This window comes from Emydura macquarii, unplaced genomic scaffold (genome assembly GCF_026122565.2).
Source record: "Emydura macquarii macquarii isolate MOO-44397 ecotype Brisbane River unplaced genomic scaffold, CSIRO-AGI_Emac_v2 contig_2205, whole genome shotgun sequence".
Lineage (NCBI taxonomy): Eukaryota > Metazoa > Chordata > Testudines > Chelidae > Emydura > Emydura macquarii.
The window spans coordinates 5385109-5411118 of record NW_027132342.1 but is presented as its reverse complement, the minus strand read 5'-3'; the positions used below and the strand labels follow the sequence as shown (position 1 = coordinate 5411118).

Genomic DNA, 26010 nt, shown 5'->3' with positions numbered 1-26010 from the left:
AGTGCTGCAAGTTCAGGCTTGTTACAGTTATACATAACAATTTGATTTTAGCTTCCCCCACCCCCCAAAAAATGTACATGATAAAAAAAGGCATTAAATAACATTATTTAAGTTGCAAAGTCAAGCCCTTGTAAATTAGGAAATGCCAGATTTAGATTTGCCTGTGCAGCCTTAATTGGGCTCCCCTGTATGTATGCATTACGATAAAGTTTTTAATTACATGACCATATACTATTCTTTCCACGGAACTGCATGCCTTGTTAGTGCACAAGATGGATATAAAAGGGGGGGCAAATTAAGGCTGTCCAGCATTTACTAATGTCTGAGTGCTTGACATGCAACTGAAATAAAATGGAATTTTAATGTAGCTTTTCATAGGTAATTTATATATCAGAACATGGTTAAAAATGAATTTTTTTGTTCAAGTTTACTTTGAATTGACATTTTATAGGAAAGTAATTTTTGAAATGATTGAATTTCCATCTTCAGAGATCATTTTTATAGCAGTCATTTTAAGTTATTACTACTATTGACATAAGCTTTATTGACCTATAAAGTGTCCAGGTCTGGACAAAAGCTGTCTTGCCAGAACAGAGTTAAGTACACTTTGTAATAATACTTTGATTACCATGTTAACATGTTTTGAATTGGATTTTTTTTTATAAACTTTGAACACTGAAAGTTAAATTTACCCCAATCAATTCTTGTTATTACCTATCATAACAGTCTTTATTTTATTTTATTTTCTGTAACTTTATTATGTTTATCATTTAATTTTATTTTTAATTAAATTAAACCTGTAAACACAGGAATCTCAAATCGACTTATTTAGTCTATACAATAGTTTTCTAACCAATCTGAGAGAAACATCTGGAATGGTAAATGACAATTATTTACCCACTGAGGTGTGTGTATATCACACTGAAGTTGAATTCTCTTTTGTGTCATGAACCTGTACTAAACAATATAAAAAATAAACCAGAAGCAGGTTAGCAAGATATTTTGTTACATATTTAGTTCTCCAGTTCATCCTTTGACTTCTGGACAGAGATCTCAGCTTCTACCCATCTCTCCAGTTTCAGAGTCAGAAGTAGCACAAACTGTCCTGTCTGGTCGCTATCAGCCAAGCCATCAAACCACTGTCTTTTTTGTTATTGTTATAAACGCCATGTTGAAGGAATTCCCCTATTGCTTTAATATACACTGGGCAGTCCAGTAACAGTATGCTGACGCACCACTAACAAGAAAGAGAACACCAGAGATAAAGTAGTTTCCATCAGCTTCTCTGCAGTCTATATTCCTACCACCACAGTGGTGATCTCATCCTGTCTCAAATTATGCTGGATTGGTCATCGTCAATCTTTGAATGAGAGATGTCTAAGGAGAGTTTAGGGTGACAACGGCAGTGATACTGATGATTCAGTAGGTGGTACCATACTCTTCCCTATGAGTCATTACTGAACCACTGCTCCATCAGTGTTTAGGGTAAAGTGCTGTTTTGGGTGAGCTGTCAAAATGAAGTCATGACCACTTAACTTTGTTGAAAAGCCCGTGAGTCAGCAGCCCTGCAGCAGGGTTGGATGACAGAGTGCTTACAATGGTGGTGACTGTCTGCACCAGTGTTCCCAATGTCGCTAAGACCAGCAGAGTTGTTAGCCATGAACATTTTTTGGGAAGTGTCCTTGCTGTATGCAGTGCTTAGAAGTATGAGCGAGTGTCCTGGCCAAATTCTATCTTGGGAAATTCTATTCTGCCTGCCTCTCTCTCTTTCTCTCTTTTCTATATATAAGTGTGTGTGTGTAAGTCTGCATACCATTTCATTTGGAAGGCACATCTTTTTCCCTCAAGCTCTTGACACGGTATGAATCCATGTGTCAACTCTGTTTGCAGGGAAGGGGAGAATGAGTTTTTATTACTTTTATTGTGTTGGATGGTGAAACATTTGTTAGGCAGCCACATTTTAAAAATGGAATAAATATTTAACATTAGATGCCTGCTGGCTTGCTCCCACTGAAGTCAAGTAGAACCTTGGCCTGGACTTCAGTGGGAAGTCAGACCAAACCTGAGGGTTTTGAAAAATCCCATCCATTCCCTCTTGCAAATTGTTGTTGTCATGTGCCAATCAATAGCTGCCATGCTGTATCCCATAAATGACTTCAATTCATTGTCTGACACAGTGGTTCCTAAGTGAGCATGACGGACCAGATTATATTTTAAATGAATGCATTATCCTCCTTCAAAACCCTCCATAAAACTCTCCCCGTTGCTGGGAGGCCTGCAAAAACCCTTGGCAACAGGTGGACTGTTGGTGTGCTGAGACCCCTGCCTATCAGGCTCACAGTACTGTCTTATTTTTCCCTTTTCCCCGGGCTCTATCTATTGTCTTTTGTCTTATGCATTGTAAATTCTCTGGGGCAGGCGCTATCTTTTTGTTCTGTTTTTGTACATTGCCTAACACAATGGGGTCCTACTCCACAACGGGCGCTCCTAGATGCTACAAGAAATACAAACTGATAAAGAATAACGTTATTATTATTAATAAATAATAAATAATAATAATAATAATAATAATAATGCCATGTTATCCCAGCACATCGCATTCAGTTACTCAATAGTATTGCATGGGATGTAAAATCAGGGCTCACCGTTTTGTAACACCCTTTCGGATTATTTGGGATGGAAAGTGCTATATAAAGCATAAATATCATCAAGCATTGCTCAGCTTACAAGGGTAAAAGCCCACAATTTGAAGAAATCACTTTAGAGGTCTGTGGTTATGAATTTTCAAATTTAGGCTGTTCCGAGAGGTAAAACCTAACAACAAATGCTCTCAAATTATGTAGCTAGCTGAGTCATCTTGCAACTTGTGACCCTTATAATGATGTTCTCTTTTTCAGAACCTATGCAATGCCACACAGTGATTTGTCTGTTAAATTGAATCTTTGCCTCTAGATAGAAAGATAGATAGATATAAAGTTTATTTTGAAATGTCTTCTAGTGCCTCTGAGTTTGACTGATGTGAGATGTTATTTTGAACATGCCAAAGCATCTGAACGGCTCCAGTCTTTTCTTTTCAGCGTGCATTCCTTGATAAGTGGCAAAGCTTCCCACTTATCAGTCACTCAAAGTGACTGTGGCTGTCAGTTGTGTACAAAGCGCAATCAGTTTGGAAGCAGAGACACCAGCATTTTTCTTCTCAGCTTGAAGCAAACACATTTTGACTGCTAGTCATTCAATTTTAAAGCATCTTCAATTAGGGGCGGAAGAAGATATAAAGAAAACACATCCTAAACACCTCCACCAGCCAGCAGTAAAAATTTTATTGTTATCTCCCAACTTACCTTACTGCAGAAGCAGCAGCAGCCACTGCCACTGCTGCCTTTTTTGGCCACACAACAAAACTGCTCATGATTACACGTTCACCATACAGGTGAGATTGGGATTCTGCAGTAAACTAAAGTTCTCCTTCCTATGATAGTTCAATAAGTAACACCACTTTCTTGCTCCCTGTTATACCTCTGCTTCTTGCAGTGCATTTGCATACACAGACACACACAGAGATTGTAACCAAAAACATTAGACATTTTTCACATTCTCGATAGCCAATGATGAAACCAGTTACAAAAGCCAATGGAATACCGACTAGGAAGGGGAGAAAGAAAGGGAGGCCTGGCAGACAATATTAGCTGGGAAAAGGGGCCTCGCAGCCAAGGGAGATTGCTTAGTAATGTGGAAGGCAGGGGTGCTGGAAGCAGGGATACTGGGGTTGGCAGCAAAAGAGAATGTGGCATGATCCAGACAAACTACAAAATTGGAGAGAGAATCTGAAAGAGAAGATAGAAAGACAGGGCACTGAAAAGAGAAGGGCTGATTGGCATCCTTGTTGGCAACCTCAGTGGAAAGACCCAGGACTGAGGTCTTGTCTCAGTTTTGGCAGGTCCGGTGATTGTACTGTGAGTCTCATGGTATTTGGTGTTTTTCTTACAGCCAGAGGTCCTGGAACCTTGTGAATACATGATTTTGATTTTTTTTAAAGTAAGTTTCTAACCCTCATGATTGTGGTGAAAAGCTGGAAAACATGATACCTAAAGACTCCAACATCAGAAGGCAAATAAAGGAAGCTAAATTAATTATTTTTAAAATGCCATGATTTTTAAGCCAATCTCATGAGTTTTGGGGGCCTGCCTCAGGATTCTTGAATGCCTGGGTTGTGAATATTGGAAAAAGCCCAAATTCAACAGTTGTTGTAGCTGTCCCATTGCTGACTCTAAGTGTAACCAAAGACAAGCCAGGATTTGTATTGACTGACCTAATCATGATCTATCCCTAAAACCTCAACTGACCCTTGGCTTTCCCTTGAATACGCTTAGGGTCAGCACCAGTACAGCCACACCAATTGCTGAATTTGGGTTATACCCTGAGCGTAGACAAGCCTGACAACGAGCTGCTCTCTCACTTCTAGTAGTGATTCCCATGTATTGGGGGCGGCTCTGGACGATGGAAGGTTGTTCTGTGAATAAACAGAGGATTGTCAATTTGGCATCTTTCACTAGCACTCAATTAACTTTTACATTAATAGAGGAGGTGCAGACCCAGAGTTTTTTCTATGATAAATGCATCATGTATCATGCTTTTCAGCAAAGCACACACTTTACTTGCTGTACATGCGATGACAGAAGGAAAAGATTAGTTCACTCAGAGGCTAGACTCTGACTTCCAGCCTAGATTTTTTTTCACTCCTCTCTTTCCCCATCTTGACCCTTTCCTCCTCTCTCTCTCTCTCTTTTTAAATAATTGAGTTCCCAAGGGTTTTTCTGCACTCCCAAAGCAGGCAAGCCCTATTATGATAACTGAGAGGACATCAGCTGCAGAGTGTCTGTGAGAAACAATTGAATAGGCGCTTTGCCGGCAACCTCAGTTGTTTGAGAAAAGGTTGCAAAGTCATGGGAAAGACTGCAATGTGACTTCTTCATGGGCTTGTCTCAGTGAATCCAGTATGTCCATGTTTACAAGATGCAGGAAAACAGCTGCTCATGATATATGAGGAATCTGGACACGATATCCCCAATCTATGAGTCCACTGGGTTTGACTGCAATTTCAGCTTGCAGAGAGACCTGGACTCTTCAAGACATATTCACAATGGAGAAAAACAAAACAAAAACAAATTGGCTCAATGGACTGAGCCTGCTCTGAAAGCATTTTGCAGAACGGTGAGAAAGACACTTTTGAATAGTTTCTTACTGAAGAAGGTTGGGAGCAAACTCCCACTTATGTCAATGACAACCTTTCCCATTGTCTTCAATGTGAGTTGGATCAGGCCCTTAGTTTGATGTCTTGGCTGAGGAGGGCAACATTCTGTCCCCACCTCTCCCTAATATGTGTGGAGGTCCCTAAATACAGAGGAATTTGCACATTCCACTTTACAGGGGGTTGCAAGCTGCAAAAAGGTCATGAGACTGTGGAGCCCGGCTTTGCAGCCACTCTCTCCTCGGGAATTCAGAAATGGGGTCTTGGGGCAGGGATTTAATCATCTCTGCCTCTTCAAATCCCCTGTGCAAAGCAACCACATTGAAAAAAAAAATTGAGAGTGGGCCAAGAGAGAAACTTCACAAACCCTGAGACTGCCGGAAACAGACATCAACAGGATAATAAACAGCTGAGGGAAGAGATCCCCATCATCCCCATCAGTGATTGCACCTCTGGCACAAAGCCTCTTTGCTCAAAGGATTTATGCCTTGTGGTATGCTGCTCAGGTTTCCCTTCCAACTGGACACAGAACATGAGGAAGACTGAGCTCTGCCGGTAGTAAAATTTAGACTGCAAGCTTGTTGGGGCAGGGAACATTTCTTTATACGTAAGTATATAAAAGCAAACTGATTTCAAATTGCTTTGCATATCATGTAAAATGTACAGTGTCATACACTGTTTCTGTTCTATAAGAAGAAGAAACAACTGGTCCTTTTTACAACTGCCTCAGAGTTGTCTACATTTCATTTTAAACACTATAGCAAACTAATCAAAATCTCATCGTTTTACTTAAAAGAAATGCAAAGACAGAATTGCTACATACAAACAGTATGAAATATCAGGGCTAAAGATCATTCTGTAAACGCTGGATAACAAATGCTTGCTCACCTGAGCAGCTAAACAAAAAAAGCGAAATGCCAACAAACAAAAATTACTCACCCAAATTAGCGTCTGTGTGGCAAATCACGATATGCAAAGCATTTTGAAATCAGTTTGCTTTTGTATACTTATACAAGGCTAGAATCAGTTCATGTCTCTTCTTGCTTAACGAGGACAGCTCTGTGCCATTTCTAACACGTGTGTTAAACTTTTAAAATCTTTTCAAAATTCTATGTGGCAGAGATAGCTAAAACAGTCCTAAAATCACTCCACCCTCCCCTCAAAAAAATTGTAGCTAGATACAGCTGGTCATATCCATCCTGCAAGAAATTCCAAGTGTTCAAGATTTCGAAACCTCGATCTCAGAATTTTCCCATGAATGGGAATATTTTGATTCAGGAGCATACCAGTGTTGCTGACACCTGTCCCAGGTCTCCCTATCTGCCAGTGTTTCAGCGGGGGGTGGGGTTGGAAACCCTTGGACTAACAACAGCAGGAGAGGAACCCCAAGGCTGATGATAGGAGGGCAGCCCAGGAAGCTGGAGGATCTCAGGAATCCTGGATAGTCCCTCAGGCTGGCTTCTGCGGTGGTGGGAGTATGGGAAACCCCAATTCTGAAACTCAGCACCAGGCCTGCTGCCAAGGACAACTATCCCAGAAGCCCTGGAATCCCTGGCATCATGACACCCCATCTGGTGCCAGTAGGTCTTCTGTGGTAAGGTAAGGATGAGGATTTCTCCCCAGTGTGTCTGTGAAAGACAAGGGCAGAATCAGCCCAATATTTGAAAAGCCCAACAAAGCAGTACTTTGAGCTCGTGTGTGATCTCTTCTGCTCGCTCTGCAGCAGCAGTCAGCTAAGGAAATGTTCTGAAAACAAAGTTGGCGATATCAGGGCTGCCCATATACAAATGGAAGAGTTACAAAAAATAGTGTCCACTTCACTGGAAATGCAGGTCGAGAGAGAGCAGGGCAGAATGAACTGAATACCTGGGCAAATAGAAATCAGTAAGGCAAATATCTTTTCATTTTCACGCCTCTAAAATGGCATTAAAACACATGGAAAATAAATATAATTTAAAACCGTGCATATGGAAAGTCAGCATTTCACGATGGCATTAATAGATTTTGTGCTTCTAAAGTATTTTCTGTCAGAGGATCTCAAAGATCCTTACAAATTAGTTCTAGAGCATCCTGCAAAGCAGATAAAAATGATTACATCCATTTTGCCAAAGCATAAACTGCAGTACAGGTGGCCTTCCCTGAGTTCACACACATCGTCCGGCCTTAGTCTACCTATAAAGTTGCACTGGTTTAACATTAAACCTTCATTTGAACCCTGGCAACTCGTATGTGAAAATAAACCCATAGTTCTACTCTAATGAAGATTCCCTCTCTTCCTGTAATCAGAAGCAAAGTGTATTTTCAGTTTGAGACCCATGTGACTAGTACATTCTTCTGTGCCCAAGTAGCTGACATGTCTTGCTTCTGCACCACCGAAGTGGATACTTTAATTGAAACTAGTTATACTCAGCATTTCCAGTCCTCCAAAAGAGGAGGAATACCTTGTAATCTGTCAGTCTTGGCGTTTGTTTGATAGGGGTAAAGGGAGAGGGAAATGTTTCCAACTTAGCACACTCGGAGAAAGGAGTCATCAATCAGCATGTCAGTCAGATTTTTTTTAACCTTAAGGTATTATGTTTTCAATAAAATATTTCAATAGATTTTTGTGTGTGTAATAATTTATCTGGAATTACTGCAACTCTAACAAGCTTACAGAAATTTGGCTCTAGTAAAATGAATCCTTTGTCATAAATAGATTGGGTTCATTGCTGCAGACTAACCATTCAATTGCACATAAGTCAAATAGCAATCCCAACTTGGTAGGAACATTTCCTTGTCAATAAATCTAAGGCAGTTTGTTTAAAAATTCTAGCTCTGTGTGACAGAAGCTTGATCAACTAGTTAGGGCAGTCAAAAAACCTGAACCCACAGCCTGTGCGCGCTTTTGACTTTCATGTCACAACTTTGTTCCGCCAGCCTTAACCTGTTGTAAAACTCACTGACCATTCTGAGTATCCATGTAGTAGAGTGACAGGGCCATTGCCTCCATTTCCTCTCTGTCTCTCGTTTATGCCATGGAAAGAAAATATTTCTCTCTTTTTATTATTATTAGGATTCATAGTTTTTAAAAACTTCAGACCTGATCCGGCTCCCATTGAAATCAATGTGGCCCCATCCACTGACTTTACTGGGTAGCATTAGTTAGATTGTGCCCTGCATCACTTGTGGTTGGAGTGACGGTCCTTTAGACTGAAATGTTCTGTAAGTTTGCACAAGATAAGGTAAGACACATGCAGAAGCAGTACAACTGTCTCCTCTGCCAATGTAACCTAACTTCAACACCCAGGAACCATCTCTAGAGAAATGAGAAGTCTCCATGTCTCTTCAAGCCTTGATCTCTGTAATGTAGCTGCCTAAAAAGGGTGAAAGCTGTGATGGTGTTTTGTGTGAAGTAGGCACCCAGGGTAAATTTGTGCCCTCACTGATTTCAATAGGGTCAAGATTTCATCCCAGATGCCTAGAAAATGAGTTGAGACAGGCCACCAACTCATTTCCTAAGCCAGCAGTGTGTATCAGATAAGCAGTGAGTTGACTTTCATTTACTAGTGACTTAGGTCAGGGATCAAGACATGAAAGCTCTATATCTCATTATCAGTCATCTGTGGTTTCCAGTATCCTCGTGAAGACATATTTCATTTTTTTCTACAAGGCTCTAAACTTAAAAGAAACAGGATCAAATTATTATTATTATTTGCAATTTACTTTTTATTTCACTGTTTATAAAACAACTTCCCCTCTCACTTTTGCTCATAAATAGAAGCTTAAAACTAAGATCTGTTTCCTCTTCTTTTCATCACTCGTTATTGCAAGGTTTCTGGTATTGTTTTTCAGACTTTTATTAAAGATACCACAACAAGGATTTTTTTAAAATCTCTCAACCGACACAAATAACTGCATTCATTTTACAAAGAGAACACATAAAGAAAAAAATATATAGATCCAAATTGGGGCCTACCAATCTCAAGATTCCCTTTAACAAAGATTAGTGTCTATTATAAGTTATCTTATATGACAAGTCTAGGATTTTGCCAGCCACCGTTTATAGGTACTGGTACTTAAAGGTAAAACTCCAAAGTGATAGGGCCAGTTATTCAGCTAATGTTAATCAGTGCAACTCCATTGACTGCAGTGGAATTATGCTGTTGTAAACAAGCTGAGGATCTGGCCCATAATTTTCTGCAACTGAGACAGGTATTACAAAAAAGTCTGGGCACGGAAATCCTGATGCTATTGAACAAACAGAACAGCTGTTGCATCTACTTACCACCGTGATTTGGGATGATTTATAAATTATACCTAGCTACTCAGAAGTTGTGCCATGGTTGTAAACCCATGTAAACATCAGATATTTCTTTACAAACAAGAGGGTAAAACCTCACTTTATTACTCAAGCAAAAGTCTGGGCCCAAGCTGATTTGTATTTTTAAAAACCAGAAGTATGTGCAAAGGCACACACGCGTGCACACATGAAAAATAAAAAAAGAAATATAGCAAGTGATGCAAAAAGAGATTTTTGAATATTAAAGTCCATGGAGTTTCAATGGGCTTTCGATCAGGTCCTGAAATTTCTAAATAAGGAGGGAAGGAACTGTATTACTAAATGTACTGTCAGGTTGGAATGGTATCTCCTCTCTGAGTACCCACCTTTGCTCCTCAATGCCTGGAAGACTGAATGGTCTATGTTTGTAAGACCCCAGGCCCTCCCCTCTTCATTCTACAAACTCCTTCTTTCAAACCCTTTTTTACTGTGGAGATGTCATTCTTCTGGCAGAAAGCATTTACAAACATACATTCCTTTCCCAGTTTAAATATGCCTCAAAAGGGGTTCAAGGTTTAAACCAGTCCAATCCAAGGGTTTGTCATGGTATAGGAGAGATGATATCTTGTTAGAACATGTTAGCTAACACATTCTAATTAAACATGTTCTAAAATTCCAGAATAGACAAGGCAATGTAGACTTCAACACATGCTAATGGATTGAGTTGAAGTGTAGAGACATGGAATCTAGCAAATACAATCTAACACCACATCTTTAATCCAAGTCAAGACAAACCCTCTGATACACGCAACCACAGTAGCATGTCACAAGAGAAGGAATTACAAATTCCACCTCTGCCCTTTAGTTAGCATAACCAATCACAGCTTTTCCTAGCTGTCTGCCTTTTTCATCTGACAGACTCAAAAAGGAAAAACATCCTCCAATACCAGCCAGAACTCCATCCTACCTCCCCCATAAAATCTATAATATAACAACAGTCCCAAGCATTTTGGTTTTATGTAAATACAGAATTTAGAATTGTAGAATATTGTGCTGTATTTTATACAGTCAATGAGCATTCAGAAAATAGGAAACTACCAGGCCATCTCAGAATGCATCCACAAAGAAGGTAGCCAGGCAGCCAGCCCTCTCTGTCCATACTCCCCCAAACATAAAGGTGAGAAGGAGAAACAAAGAACTGTGGAAATTAAGAAACAAACAAGAAAAATACTTCATCAAAATGTTCAATCTTCCAAAGCAGTGCAGGATTGATTTCGGTTTTAGATCAAAGACGGCTAATATGGGTGGTAGAGTTTGCTTAATATAAAGCAGTCTGCCCTTTCCTATTTGCCTCTGAACTTCTCAAAAGGAAGGTAAACTCAGTTTCCTTCTATTATACTTCACTGCCAGCTTGCAGTACGTAAGTATTCCTGTCTAAATTTTCTTCTGTTTATGTGTTCAACTCCACTATAGTCAACAGATTTACATTATTTCACTAAGAGCATGATTTAAACTTTAATTCACAAAAAAAACCCACCATAATGTTAACTGATTTTTTCTGGGTTCAGGTTGACATGCAACATCTTGAAATGACCCTGTGCTGAAGTATAGCTGTGCAGTTATTAGGAGCTAAAGTGTCCTTTGACTTACACGCCATGCAACCTTACTTTAGTAGGGCTGCCAAGGGTTCATCTAAGAATGGAGCAAAGCCCTGGATCTTACACACATTTTTAACTGGTAGTAGCGCATACCACATAAAACCAATTGCTATGCAAGGCTGAATGTTAAAGATGGACCTGAAGCATGAAGATTGTACCTGGATCTAAACTTCCCTCAAAGTTCAAGGATTTTTGGGATCTAGGAGGCTGAATCATCGAATTATAGAAATCAGATTCAGCCACAAATGTCCAGTCCCAAAGTTCCTCCAAGCTTTGGGGTGTTCGGATCAAGGATTTTGGGTTGGATCCATCTCTAGCAGCAAGTGCAATCAATGATTTTAGGCACAAGGTGATGTGCACTGAAACATCAGAATGCAGGAACCAACTTTTAGCTTTTTAAATATAATATGCTATGGACTCTGAGGGCATAAAATGCATACTATCATAGGAAGGAAGATGAAGAAACAAGATTAAATTAAAAGGCAATATCAGGGGGAAAGGAAATATAAATACATCCATAACCTTCTGGTACAAGAGTTAACCACCTTTTTCACTGCAGGAGCCCCCATGCAGCCACTTGTGACTTCACTCCCCAGCTGCTCTCCAGAATCCTTTGCCTGGTTCCTGATTCAAATAAGTCCTCTCCAGAATTATTACAATATTTCAGATTGTGCCCAGGATACTTAAAGGGAACTTGGTTGCAAATGACTGAGTAAAACTGTTTTAGCAGAAGACTTGAGATAAAATTGGAGGAGATCTGTAACTCCCTGCCCAGCAATTGAGAGAGACACTTACAGACACTTTTTTAGGCATGACCCACAGTTTGAGAGTCACTGTTCCAAGATCTGATCCTGAAAACCCTTACTCACGTGAATAACACTCTGAAATCAATGGAGCTTCCCATATGAGTTGAGTTAATCACAAATGTAAAGGTTTGCAGAATCCTGCCCTTAGTGCTTAATGGTAGGTAACGTCATTATCCATTTTCTTAAAATATGATATCAACATCAATCTGCATAGGTTCTTATAAAGACTATGGCTATACTGAGTCGGGTTGGAAAGAAGATGGGAAAAAGTGAAGATCAGTTATTATAGATAGAGAGACAATCTCTGACCTGGATCTGTTGCTGAAGAAGGTTAATTTTGTGTTGCTGTTGCAGGAGCTGCTGCTGTTGTCTTGCAATCTGTGGAGAAATTGCAAATGTAAAATTTGTACCATCATCCCTGGAATTGTTGCATAGGAATAGTCCACCTGTCTTAGTTCTTGACACGACTCTAGTAAGCTAGCGAAGTCATGGTGTGCAGGCAGCAGCAACTGGGTGTGCTACAGAGGCAGGAGGCTCACATTTGTTCCTTGGGATCATGCTAATTCATGAAAAAGTGAACCTCGGGGACAACCCGATGTTCAGTACTGATGGGAGAGGGGGCATAGACTGATACATGAGCGAGTCCCTTCCCATTAGCCAATTTATGGAATCGTATTGCCACTAATTTTAAAAGAATACTGCTTGCTTGCCTCTCTCTGTTGATGGAAGAGCACTTGGGAGAAGACATCAAATAGGAGAAAGAGGAAAAAGCCGCAAAAAGTAGAACAAACAGTAATAATTTCTGAATTTCTACAGCACCTACCATTCAAGAATTTCCTAGAGCTTTACAAACATGAAATGCAGGAGGTAGGCATTATTATCTACATTTTATTAATAGGGAAACACAGGCACAGAGAAATTGATACTTGATTTTGGGCAATTCACTTAACCTCTCAGTGCTCAATATCCAGAAAAGCCATGGACAGACACCAGGGGGCCAGATCCTCAGTTGGTGTAAGTCAGCATAACTGCACTGTCTTCAGTGTTAAGTGTGCCAATTTACACCAGTTGAAGATCTGGCCCCAAGTCTCCTGATTCAAAGACCTGTGCATTTAACACAAGACCATCCTTCCTCCTCAACTGAGTAAGGTGATTGTGAGACTCTGGACAGATCCTATTTACAATTGATGAGAGGGCACAAGGAGTCCTGATTCAAATGGAGGCTATGTCTACACTGCAGCCATGGATGTGATTGGCAGCTTATGTAGGTGTTAACCATGCTAGCTCTACTCTACCTAGCTTTCCAAAAATAGAAATGAGGACACTGCAGTGCAGACTTCAGCGCCAACTACACAAACAAGCAGGTACCCAGTGAGGTCAGCCCACACTGAACTTGAGCTGCTGCAAACTCATTTCTATATTTATCAGGATAGCTAGATAACAGCTAATAGGGGTATGCCTGCACGAGCTGCAAATCACACCACTGGCTGCAGTGTAGACAGACCTAAAAAGCTCAGGGGGAATAAACCCCTGAATTTAAAAAGCATCTTTTTTTTAAAATTCCACAAGAGTTTTGTTTCAGTCAACAGAACAGCTCCACTCTTGTGAATTGCTAATAGGGCATTGAAGCATTGTTTGAAGAGCATTCTTCCTCTGAGACAAATCTCAACGTTTATGGGAATAACACCCGCTTATCGAGGGGAGAACTGATGAGCTTCTCCCCCCAAATAAAGTTTTAATTTCCATTATTACAAAACATCTGCCATAAGTTGATTGGATAGCCTGGGGAAAGAAAAAAGTTCTCTGTGTTTAGGGAGTCTTTCCATTAATGATCAAATAAGTACTTATGTTTATATCTTTATAAGAATCAGATTATTCCAGTTTGTATATAATGAATGACTATAAACAAATAGTATTTCTAGCCTTTGGATTTTGTTAAATTGCTGGTTTTGGTTTTTGTTTTGTTTTGTTTCGTGCCATTCTCACTCGACTCTCCTCCTCTCTTTTGGACTATTCAATGGCATTAAAACAATAGCAACCTCTACAGGTAAGGGTACAGCTCCTGACGGAGGTCTTCCCACAAAGATCTTGTCAGTGATGCCTCTCCATCCATGTCTATGTATCAGCAACCATGTGAAAGGGCTATTTTTATTTAATGGATTATTCATTTCTCCTGCTGTCCCCTAAAGAACTTCTTCTTATGTGGGGTTTTTAGGTTCAAGAGATGGGAATTCCACAGAAGAACCCAGATATAATATGCAGCATTAAGGATGAGTAACTATCCAAGAACCAGTAAATATAAAACCATAGCTCCCACAGCAACCATAATTCCTTTTGTGCATAATGCAGTGTTTTCCATTGTAAACTGTCAGCTTGTATGCTTTCATATATTCATGCAATGTGGTGGAGTTACTGTATTTGTGGCAATAATGAAAGAATATCCAGACTCAGGTTCTGAGTTTCAAATGAGTCACAAAGGGTTTTTCCTCTTTAATTTTCATTTTTCAAAAAAAAAAAAAAAGAGAGAGCTGTAAATTGATCAGACATTCAAATAAATGCACTGTTTCCCCATGTTTCTAGGAAATACATTCAAGAAAACACATATGGAATGTCTAACTCATCAAATAAATTCAAATCTGTTTATTTCAATATGCAGAATTCTAGAGATACACAAACACCCAGGACATAATGTTTCTGGATAACAGCACTCAGCAAACACGTAGGGCACAATTTTAAGCCAGGTCTCTGTTTGTCCTCAATTTTTGTCTACACATACATGCACCTTCACTTTTGTGAAAATTTGAATTAGGAAAATGGGTGGTTTTGCATGCAAATTCTCATATGCATATATGGGCAAGCATGAACACACATTTGTGCCTGCAAAGTATAGGTGTGTGCATTTCTGAGGGCTGAAAATCAGACTCTTAAATGGGGAACCTCATTGACTTCAAGTGGCATTGGGCACAGGCATATCCTGAGGGCTGAGTTTGTGTTTTTATTTGCACTCATAAAACAAAGCAATTTTTGTGTTTTTGTCCCCCCACATAGTGGGACAATTATTTTAAAAGCAGAAAGCCACCATTTCACACTAGGGAAAATAAAATAATGGTTCAATATATTTTGGTCCAACTTTGCACACCCCAAAACAAAACAAAAATGAATGCTGGGTTGAGAACAATCGAGAAATTTCAGCCCTCAAATATAAACTCTGGGAAAGTTAAACATCACTGAATAGGCGCTTAGAATGAAATTCGCTGTAATAATCACTCACCTGTTCCTGTTGCTGCTTAGCCAGCTCCATTTGCTGGCGTTGTTTCTCGATTTGTGAGGCAGCCAGTTTCTTCTGTTCATCATGAGCTGCCAGCAGCTGCTCCCGCAAACTGGTCAGCTGATTGATCATACCCATAAGCTGCCTTTCTTTCTCTGCTAGGCTTTCTGGAGTCCCTGGGCATCATACAGTGACAAAAGGTAAAGGGAAGAGAGAGAAATGAGAGCTGGGTAATTTTAAATGGCAATCTCAATATAAACAGAATTTCAGCATACGCAAAATCACAATACTGGAACAACGAGGGACATACCCTTCACAGAAAAATGAGACAGGAAGGATGATTAAGGCACCATTCAATTCCCTGCTCTACTGCAATTTTTCTGTATAGCTGAGGAAGTCACTTATTTATTCTTTCTGTGCCTCAGTTACCCATGTCTAAAACGGGTTAAATACTTCCTTTCCTTACCACCCCACTTTTTTTTTTTTTCAGTAGCCTATGTAGCAGAGTGGACAGAAAAATGGAGACACGGCTTTGTGAAAAGTTTCAAATTTTCAAAGTTGTTTGTATTTCGCAGGGGTCACAACCAACTGTTTTGAAAATGTTTCTGTCCAAAAGAGATACTCACATTTTTTGTTCACAGAAAACCCTCTACCCTATGAGATAGGTATTATCATCCCCATTTTATGAATGGGCACACTGAAGAACAGAAGTCTTGTTCACATGAGATTTTTTTCTTTAAAATTTCCACTGTTACTACCCCAGCGCAGGCCAGCTGTCAGCATTCTAGCTGCCATGTCACCCAGCTCTGCTCTGATCAGGGTTAGATGAAACAATGGATCAAATGCCAATAGCTGCTACTACGGTTCCTACCACTGATGAGAATTTTTTTAAGTCTAGTGTTGAGTAGAAATAGCAAAGAGGTTGAGCCACTTGCCCTCATTAGCCCAACTCACTCACTACGTTATTTTGCAAACACCAGATTTTTATTATGTACAAGTGCATTAGAAATATGTTCTGCTCATGCTTTCCCAGAAACAGGCACTGACTACCACCGTCCAATTTTCCCCCCCACAGCAGGTTTCCTTTCACTCAGAGGAAGCAGAATGAGGGGGGATCTAGGGACGGTATAGTAAGAGCCCCACAGATCAGAGAGAAATACAAATATATGAATCTTAAACATGTACAACAATGGTAACTTTGACCACCTTTGCCATGAATTGAAAAGATGACTAATTAAATAATAAATTCACCAGCTAATCTACCAGCAACCACCAACACAACACAACCCCAGCAAAACTCCCTTCCCTCACAGAAAACAGAACCCATGAGGTTCCTGCCCACAGAGCTTGAGGAAATGGATAAGCCTTCTGTCTAAATGCCTCCTCTTAAAATAGTCTGCTTTTGGGACAACTCTGCCACACAAACCACTCTCAAATACGTGTTCTGCTGCCAATGTCACTGACGCTCTCCAATTCCACAAAAGAAAAATTGGCGACTACACTAAACATGCTCATAGCCAACTATCAGTCAGACATGAAAAGAGCTACTAGTAATAGCTCATTTAGTCCACCCCTCTGCCAGTGCAGAATGTTCCCTACAATATATTTACTTGTGCTTTCTAGACTGAATTTCACAGATTCGTAGATTCTAAGGTCAGAAGGGATCATTGTGATCATCTAGTCCAGTGGTTCTCAACCCGTGGCCCAATCAGCACACAGCTGCAATCCATGTGACATCCTCAGGGCCATGCAGGTAGTATATATATTGTGTGGATGCAGCCCACATAACACTTAGAGAGCTGCATATGTGGCCCACAATGGTAAATAGGTTGAGAACCACTGATCTAGTCTGACTTCCTGTATAGCACAGGCCATAGAACTTCTCCAAAATAAGTCACAGAAGAAAAACATCCAATCTTGATTTTAAAAATGTCAGTGATGGAGAATCCACCATGACCTTTGGCATGGGTTCCAATGGTTATTTATTTTCACTGTTTAAAATGTACACAGTACTTCCAGTCTGAATTTGTCTAACTTCAACTTCCAGCCATTGGAGCGTGTTAAAACTTTGTCTGATGGATTGAAGAGCCTGTTATTAAATACTTGTTCCCCCTGTAGGTACTTACAGACTGTAATCAAGTAATCCCTTAGCCTTCTTTTTGTTAAACTAAATAGATTGAGCTCCTTGAGTCTGTCACTATAAGGCACATTTTGTAATCCTTTAATCATTCTCATGGCTCTTCTCTGAACTCTCTGCACTTTATCAACATCCTTCTTGAATTGTGAGTACCAGAACTGGACACAGTATTTCTCTCTTAAATGGTTACCTTCTGCCTCCTTTGAAGGATGACTCCACAATCTGATAGATGTCACCATTAGGGATATTTTCTTGATATTTAGCTTAATTTAATTTCACGTATTTTCATCCAGTGCTCCCAGCAACACTCCTTCATTCTACTAAAATCAATTCCAAACCTTTTAAATACTTGTAGACAGTTATGTGTATCTGGGAGAAAACATAGGGTCAGGTTTTTGGTTCAAAAGGAATGGCACTTGATTGAACTTCCTATTAAAACCTCATAAAAATAGAGAGATCTATGGGAAAATCTTCTCACTATCTATGGGAGAGAATTCTCCAACACTCTATCAAAATATCCATGGGGGAATGCTACAAACTTGAGAGATGTAATGAAACAGAAACCATAAGCCTTTGAAAAAGTTCTGTTAAAACTCGTGAGAAAGAATGGGAGCCTATGGTTGCCTATAGGAGCCTATGGTTTTTGCAAATATTTTATTCAAAACATTTACTGAGGGGGTGGCTGTATGTGTGGAATTGGTAGTTTTAAGCAAGACACAGGCAAGAACAAATATTTGTTAAATAATGTATTTGAAAAACAAACTGATATTTGTCAGACAGTCAACTAATATGGTTTGATCAAGTAATATGAACTTATACTGTGCCTTTCATTTGAGGATCTCAAATATAAACTATAAACTTTAAATCATACAACAACTCTTAGAAGTAGAGAAGTATTTCATGTGGGTAAATTGACAGAAAACATATGGCTAGCCAATGGCAGAACTCAGGAGTTCTGACACCCAGTTCTGTATTCTAAGCCCAGACTGCATTGCCTAAGAGAGACTAAACCCTCACAATGTCATCACACTGGCACTAATAAGAAACAATTGCCTAATTTCATACACATTTATACTTTTCCGAACTCTTATTAATCCATTCATGAGCAAGAAATCTCTCCCAAAGAGAAATGGAAAGCTTTATTCAAGTAGTGGAAGCAAAATTAAATTAGAGATGGGAAATTCAGAGCTTGGGTTTAGACATATTTTCACTTTGGCCAGCTAACCATTGTCAAAGGGCAACGAATTTTGGTCACTATCAATAGGCATTCAACAAAATCAACTTTTCTATGCACTGTGTATTCATCTCTAGGTACTGCATAGAGTTATAACAACTGTTCATCTATCTTTAAAACAAGTGTTGAATATATAGAATGTAACGCTGGCTTTGAAAACTGAGCCTCATGCTCATCAAAATTATTGCTCAGAATTAAAGAACAAGAAGTGCTAACTGGTCAAGAATAAGGCCTGATTTACATTGGGGAAATTGCCCTTAACATTCTAACTGGTTTTAAAATTGATTCAACTATCTTATTTTAAAGTTAGCAGGAGTTGTAGTGTAAACCAGGCTCCAGATGGTCTGAACTGCTGCTATTAAACCAATCTCAATATCTACTGAAAGTGGTTATGTAAGTGGATGTAACAACTTGAAAACATATTCCCTTCATGTACATGCCCTGTTCTGCTGATCATGCAAAATGCACAGAAGCAGAAAAAGTGACACTTTGTCCTATTTGCTACTATCTGCGCCTTAAAATGCAACATGAGGAGGTTCAGATATTAACTGTCATGTGCAGCACTGCTGACGTTATTACTAAATACAATTTCAGTTTTTAGAGATTTTTTAAATTTGCCTCAATATTATATCTTAGTATGTTACCAATTATGCAACGAAAGACACCGAAGAGGCAGCTGCAAAGTCATGCAACGCTTCAGAATTTTTACAAAAATCTCTCTTTGCTGTTATCAATGAAGCTGGTAGCAATGTTGGGAACCCTAGATAGACAGGTTATTGGCCCCAGCAGCCACTTCCAGCAGCTTGCCTGTTAAACTTGCTCAGAGCTAGTCTAGCTGATATTGAGTTAAAAATGGCTCTGGTTGGTGGAGACTACTCTATACTATTCATATACTCTTCACATGATTTCATTCCTTCAAGTCTACTACATGGTATAGTGATTTAAAAAACAAGACGGCCATTGTGGCAATGTACAAATTGACAATGAGTTAGACCATTTCGTACAAGTAATTAAGCGAGGAGGAAAAGGAGAGTGGCCTACATCAATGACTGCCCATAAAACTACACTGAATTACCATCAAATCTGCAACAAATGATAGTGCGCATTTCATGTTTAACAAAGCTTTTTAACCACCAGGGCACCTGCTGTTCAGGATACATTGCTCTTGTGAGACACATTGTTCTCACTGTTCTGTAGCACTGCAGTAGCATATCGTGGATTTTCCACCATGAACATTATCCAACAAGCCCACACGCATATATGCATCAAAGCAAACCCCAGGACTTGTTGTAGATATGAGTGAAGGCCCAAGAGTAGATGGTTTCCAGACCCCTCAGTTTATTCTCTATTGGCCTGAAGGAGGGGACTGGGAACAAAACTAATTTGTTGACACAGTCACAATGAGCACTCAACAGCCACAGGAGGCAGCACTAATGGAGAACTACATTAATGCTATTCTGTAAGGTTAAATCTATATTTCACCCCAAATTAACACTATCCACTATATTGTGTAGCTACTAAAATTTTTACTGGAATGTGAAATAAATTATTATACATTCTCAGCTCTATTCACAGTCTGAGACTGGTGGTGGCAGTGACATTTTAATTTACATTAAAGTGAGGAGACACATAGGACCAAGCCAGAGGAGAACCCTGGAACATTCCTGCAAAACCAGAGCAAGCAGAAGGTTGGAAAATGGCTTTAGACAATCACAGCAGCAAAAATGTTTCATTTTAATTTCCTTGAGGCCAGAACTCAGAAAGTGGGATAACCAGGACATATTTTTTTTTTTTTTTTTTGGTCAAATAAGCATACTTGAAGCCTTAAGCGGTGGCTGGATAAGTGATCAGAATGTTTTGCCCCCAACCATCTGCCCTCTAAGACAGTACAAAAAGGACATTGGGTGGACAGTATTGCAAAATGTTGTAGCATGGTTTTGTATAATCTCTGTTACACTGTTAAATAACTGGGAACATCATCAATCAGAAGTACAGGGGAAAAAATAGTACAGACAGTTAAACTTATCCCCCGAGTCAGTTTACTATCAAAGTAATTACCTAAATAGCTTTTGAATTGTCAGTGTCTGTCTTTCAAGGAAAATGAAAGAAAACAATGTGCTAGTATAAAGCCTGGCAGACATAATTACACTGTAGTATGTTCATATCATAAAACATAGTTATTGTTTAAAAAAAAAATCAAATCCTGTGTACACAGGGGAACGAATAAAAAAAATCCATTAAATGGGAATAGCCATTTTTCAAGATGTTCTACATATCTCAAATAGTGCAACATGTTTGGTTTGCTGTGTGATCCAATGTAATAATACTTAGCTCATGCAGTATAGAGCTCTTGTTATCTTCAAAGCACTTTAAAACATTAACTAATTAATCCTCTCAAAGCCCCAGGCAGTTAGGTAAGCATTATTATCCCTTTTTAACACTTTTTTAAACATAGGGAAACTGAGGCTCAAAGGTTAAGTGACTTGTCTATGGTCACACTTAATTTTATGTGCTGTACGTAATCTCATTTGTCAAAACTAGGCCCCACTGAAGTCAATGGCAAAAATCCCATTGAATTCAACAGGGCTAAGATTTCTCCCATTGACTTTAATGGGCATACTCGCAGTTTGAAATGTTAAGCGCTTATGCAAACCTTTGTTAGATCAGGGCCTTATACTTTGGTCACTATCAAAAGGGACACTGTGAACACAGACCGTATCTATGGTATAAAACCAGCCAAGTCAGGAAACCAAGTTATAAAATAGTTGTCCCTTAACTTGGGTACAACCGTGGTAAAATAATGTGGATGAGAACATACTTATATTCCATAAACTAGTTAAAGCCTTGCTCATGTCCAAGGATTTTTAGCTCAGTTATGAGAATTATTTTTTTTAGTGAAGATGGGCCTTTTATTTAGGCACAATGTTTTACAAACGTTAAAGTTAAGAAAGAAAGAAAGAAAGAAAGAAAGAAAGAAAGAAAAGGTATGATATGGAAGTTATCAAATCCCACAGTCCTTGCATGGCTCCAGCTCCTATCAGTATCAACGGGAGTGAGGTCCAAGTCTGGACTTCAGGACTGGACTCCATTTGAACAGACTTTTTTTCTTGACATTTTTACCTTTTCCCCCCATCACAGACCACTGTTTTTTGGGGGATTTGTCCCTCCGCCGCCAATTTAAAATTCCCTCTGCAGTGTTGGAAACTAAAACACAATGTAACCGTGCTAAGCAATGGGAATTGGAAAGTAAAACGGATCAGCTGCCTAATTTCATTCTCCAAACTGAGTGAAATGCAAAACAAACTAACAGCATAAACTGTGAAGTGTATATGTGATTTTTTGTTCTCTTTCCATTTCAGTAATCTTAGGTATAGCTGGAAACACACAGAGATTTATTTTAAACATATGGGTGCAATTCTGTACTAATTTACACCCTATGCAAATCCACTGGAGCCAATGGGATTGCACTTGGTGTAAGTCATCTTCAGATTTGGTGCATTAATTTTATCTTGGTTATGTTCCCTTCAAAATCATAGTGTTAAAGCCTGGTAGTATTCATTTTAAATGGACTATTCTCCCCATGATCCACACATGGAACTGTCATTGACGTCAACAGCAGTTCTGTATGTGGGGCAATGGGGAGTTTATGTTATGCTCTTTCAGGAAATGTATCCTGATAAACAGACATAACTGGCTGGGGTAAGTATGGAATTTAAACACCTTTTTTCTGTCTTTGACCAGAAATTTTAGCATTTATTACCCGTCATTGATTAACCAAATTATTAATGTTATATCACTGTTGTGTTTGTGAGTTTTGTGAGTGTTTGTTTGAACATGTACGCAAATCCCTTGTATGCTTCCAACTCAGATCTATGGAAATAGCTACAATGAGTATTATTGTGAGTTGGCATGATAATTTTCAAACCAGTAACTCTTTGGGACTGCCAGGACATAAAAATCTGAAGACTGACATTTTCAACTAAGTATTTAAAGCCATCTTCAGTACACAGTGGCCACTATCACTTTACAATGCAAATCTGAAATAGACGGCTACTTACCATGCTAAATTAATTGACTCCATCTGATTGATATGGGAAATCAGCTTAATAAAAGGATACTTTCTGATTGATTTGTACTAGCTGAGCCACAGCTTACAAAAGAAAAAACAAAACAAAATACTTGTCTATCTATAGTATTCTGTAATATATTTTCTTCTGTATTTTGACAAATAAAGTATATTCTTTTTGTAATAACAGTCTAGAAGGTGGATATTCATCTTGATTTGAGCATGTGTACTGTCTGAAGCTTTTAGCCTTCAAGGAAGATAGCTCAGAAAGAACTAAAACATTTGAGGAACAATTATCTATAGCTATTGTTACGCTCAAGAATGAATATTCTATAGGGATAAAGATGCAGCCTTCTGCTCAGTAGTACATTCTGAAACAGACCAGTACATTACCTATTCTGCAATGCTAGAAATAAGTCCTTAGAAAATATTCAACATTGGCTGTCATAAAAGTTTTCGTACAATAGGCTGCAAACAAAGCTTGGTATTTAACCAGGTTTAGTAACTTACCGTCAAGATTAAAAAAGGAATAGACAACATTGTATTAAGACAATTCTCAGCAGTTATTCATTGTTCCACCGTCCAGGCAACAAGCTGTAACTATGCTACCTGGTTCATGTTTTGAATTTTATGCAGCAGCAAAAGACAAACTCAGCATAATATATATATACGTATACGTGTGTGTGTGCACATCCAAGTGCGTTCATATGCTTCATTTTGACAGACTGATAATTGTAGCTCAGGACATTAATCTCTATCAGATCATCTATGAGGCACTTTTAGCTCAAAGAGGACACAGGCTTTAGCCCTTTTTGTTGGCCAACACTCTGGATAATGTTTAAATGGAATGGTTTGGCCTCCACATGTTCAAACAAATAAAGCCATTGCCATTTGCTATTTAAATTAGTTCAATTTTAGACTATTTTCCCCTCTTTTGATAACCACATTTTAAAAAAATAAAAGAAGTATTTGGGTAAGTAGGTTCTAATTTTTTATTTATTATGAGTCATAACGCTTATTCAGAGAAAATGCTGAAATATTCCTGTGAAGCCTGAAAGCAGCATTTTAGCTATTTTGTCACAAACTCTCGATTTTAATATTTTTACACATTTTAACAGTATCTCCTCCAATCTTCTTTGGTGGTCCCTTCTCAAGACATCGCCAGTTCCATTTCCTGGACTAACCTTCAGCTGCAGGACAAATGAGAACAGCTCCCTCCAGCTACAGTGTCCATTTCAGCCTTTCAAATTAACCTGAAAGAGGCAATGAGTTGGGGTGGCTCAATTGGCACTCTGTTTCTTTGCCAACTGAGAGTATCACATTGTATTGTGATCAACCTCCACTATTTCAGCAGTTGCCAAATTTGTTCTTAAAACTTGGGTTCCACCTTCCCCCACTGGGCAGGTTCCCCCCTCCAGCAATTTTAGAACATTTGTAAAGGACTAAAGCTCATTGTCAGCAAATTGCTACTATTAAAAAAACCAAAGTAAATAAACACAGAGAAGATGATACCAAGTAGGTTGTGATAAATATTGAATTTATCGTATTTAGACGCCAACCACCACCTGTATCTTATCTCCTCTACTTATGTCTCACTCTCACCCTCCTTTTCTTTCCTATTCCAAATAAAACACTTTCCATAAAAAAGAATACCACAGTTCCACATCTGACAGAAACATGCAAACATTTTTCAAACGATAATTTGCAAATGCAAATTGACACAGCTACGAAAGGAATGCTCAGCTTTCATATATCTCCTGAGATCCGTGCTTTATTAGTTAAAGGTTTAAACCCACTTTTTGCCCAATGAATAATCTCCCCTCCTCCTTCTCCTTTCCCACATCTAAATGTGGAATCCTTAGCTCTCTCGTCTTCAGTTTACAGATTATGAGATCCAATGTGTCACTCACTGGATTACTGCTGGTAACATGAGCACTACCCCAAGCTTACTTGTCTTCAGCTTGTCCAGTGTTACTTAAATGGAATTATCCGTCACAATCCATATACTGAATCTGCATAGCCCACTTATCTCAAGATTCTGTATGTCACCTAGCAGATTATCCGTTTTAATCCATACATTGCATCTACATAACATATGTCTTTAATTCACAGGCTCTGATGAGCAATAGTATCACTGAATGGATTATTTCTTTTAATCCATTATTGGCAGTCATAAGACTGTTCACTGAATATACCCTCATGCCCCGTCTTCACAACACACAAGCAAGATTAGAGTCTTCATCAAACAGAGTTTTGTCATATATCAACACAGTTTAATATAAATACCTGCACTGATATTTCATACAACATGGAACAGAGCTTTTGCCTTACAAATAAATGTCTGTGTCACATATATATGGGTTTAGTACATTAAGATTAGGCATGGTTGGCTAATCCTGCTTTCAACTACACTCATTTAAATCTGGAGTTACTCCATTGGAGTTGCCTTGCTTTCAAAGGGGTGCAATTGAGATCCAAATTTGCCCTAATGACTCTTCATTTTTACATGGGATGAAAAGAACAGTCCTCAGAAGAGTGGTTTGAGGACTATTCCATGCAATAAAGAAGGTTCTTTTTAAAATAAAAATGCAGATTCAGGCTTGCCCAGACTTTGAGCGATCCTGGCATGGCAGTTCGTAAACAATGTCTTTAATTCGACAAGTAAGCAAAGTCAGGAAGATCTTAAACAAAAGTCAGCTCTGACTTTTGTCTTGTAATCCCCTATGCTCATTCAAAATTAGCTAAATGGGGGACACATCAAACTGTTTTATTACATCTTGATAACTTCTGGCAAGGGGGAAATAAATTAGATTAACACAAAGGCTCTACGTAGGCTAGGAACGTTTTTCAAAGTTTTCTCAGTATTGCTAATGACAGTTCAACCCCACTAGTGTTAGCAACTCTGGAAAGCCTAGTGTGAAGGGCCATCGAATGCTACTACTGTACCTGTTGAGAGCAGGTTTAATTAGGTGCTTGAAGAGGTGGTGTGGCACCAGCTGATAGCCCATCTACAGTAGGACTTCCAACAATGCTAACACTGATGGAACTGAAAAGTGGGGCATTTTCCGGGTGTGTAGACAGTAGAATACAGCAATTCAAGATTTGCCATATTGCAGCAGGCCATTGGTCCATCCTATAAGGCTGCCTCTGCTGTAGCCAATATTAATGCTATGCAGGAAGACAACCACTTTCACCCTATATTGCATGAGAACTAATGTGCTGTGCTGAACAGGGAAGAAATCTGACTCCTGTAGGGGATCAGTTTTAGCTCTGAACTCATCCTGCTTCACTGAGCACAATAAAATGCTTACTCATGACTAATCCAAAGAGCTTTT

The 26010-nt window shown here is 39.0% G+C and overlaps 1 protein-coding gene across 12 annotated transcripts in view; it reads right to left on the bottom strand.

The window, feature by feature from the left end:
• The window catches only part of SOX5 (SRY-box transcription factor 5), an 831751-nt gene that overhangs the window by 163458 nt on the left and 642283 nt on the right, over positions 1-26010 (bottom strand). For all 12 annotated transcript variants that reach the window (XM_067559200.1, XM_067559203.1, XM_067559201.1 and 9 more), the window contains 2 exons: positions 15242-15414; positions 12280-12348 (listed from right to left, as the gene is read on the bottom strand). In XM_067559200.1, the coding sequence (XP_067415301.1) occupies positions 12280-12348; positions 15242-15414 (242 nt within the window). The remainder of the gene's footprint in view (positions 1-12279; positions 12349-15241; positions 15415-26010) is intronic.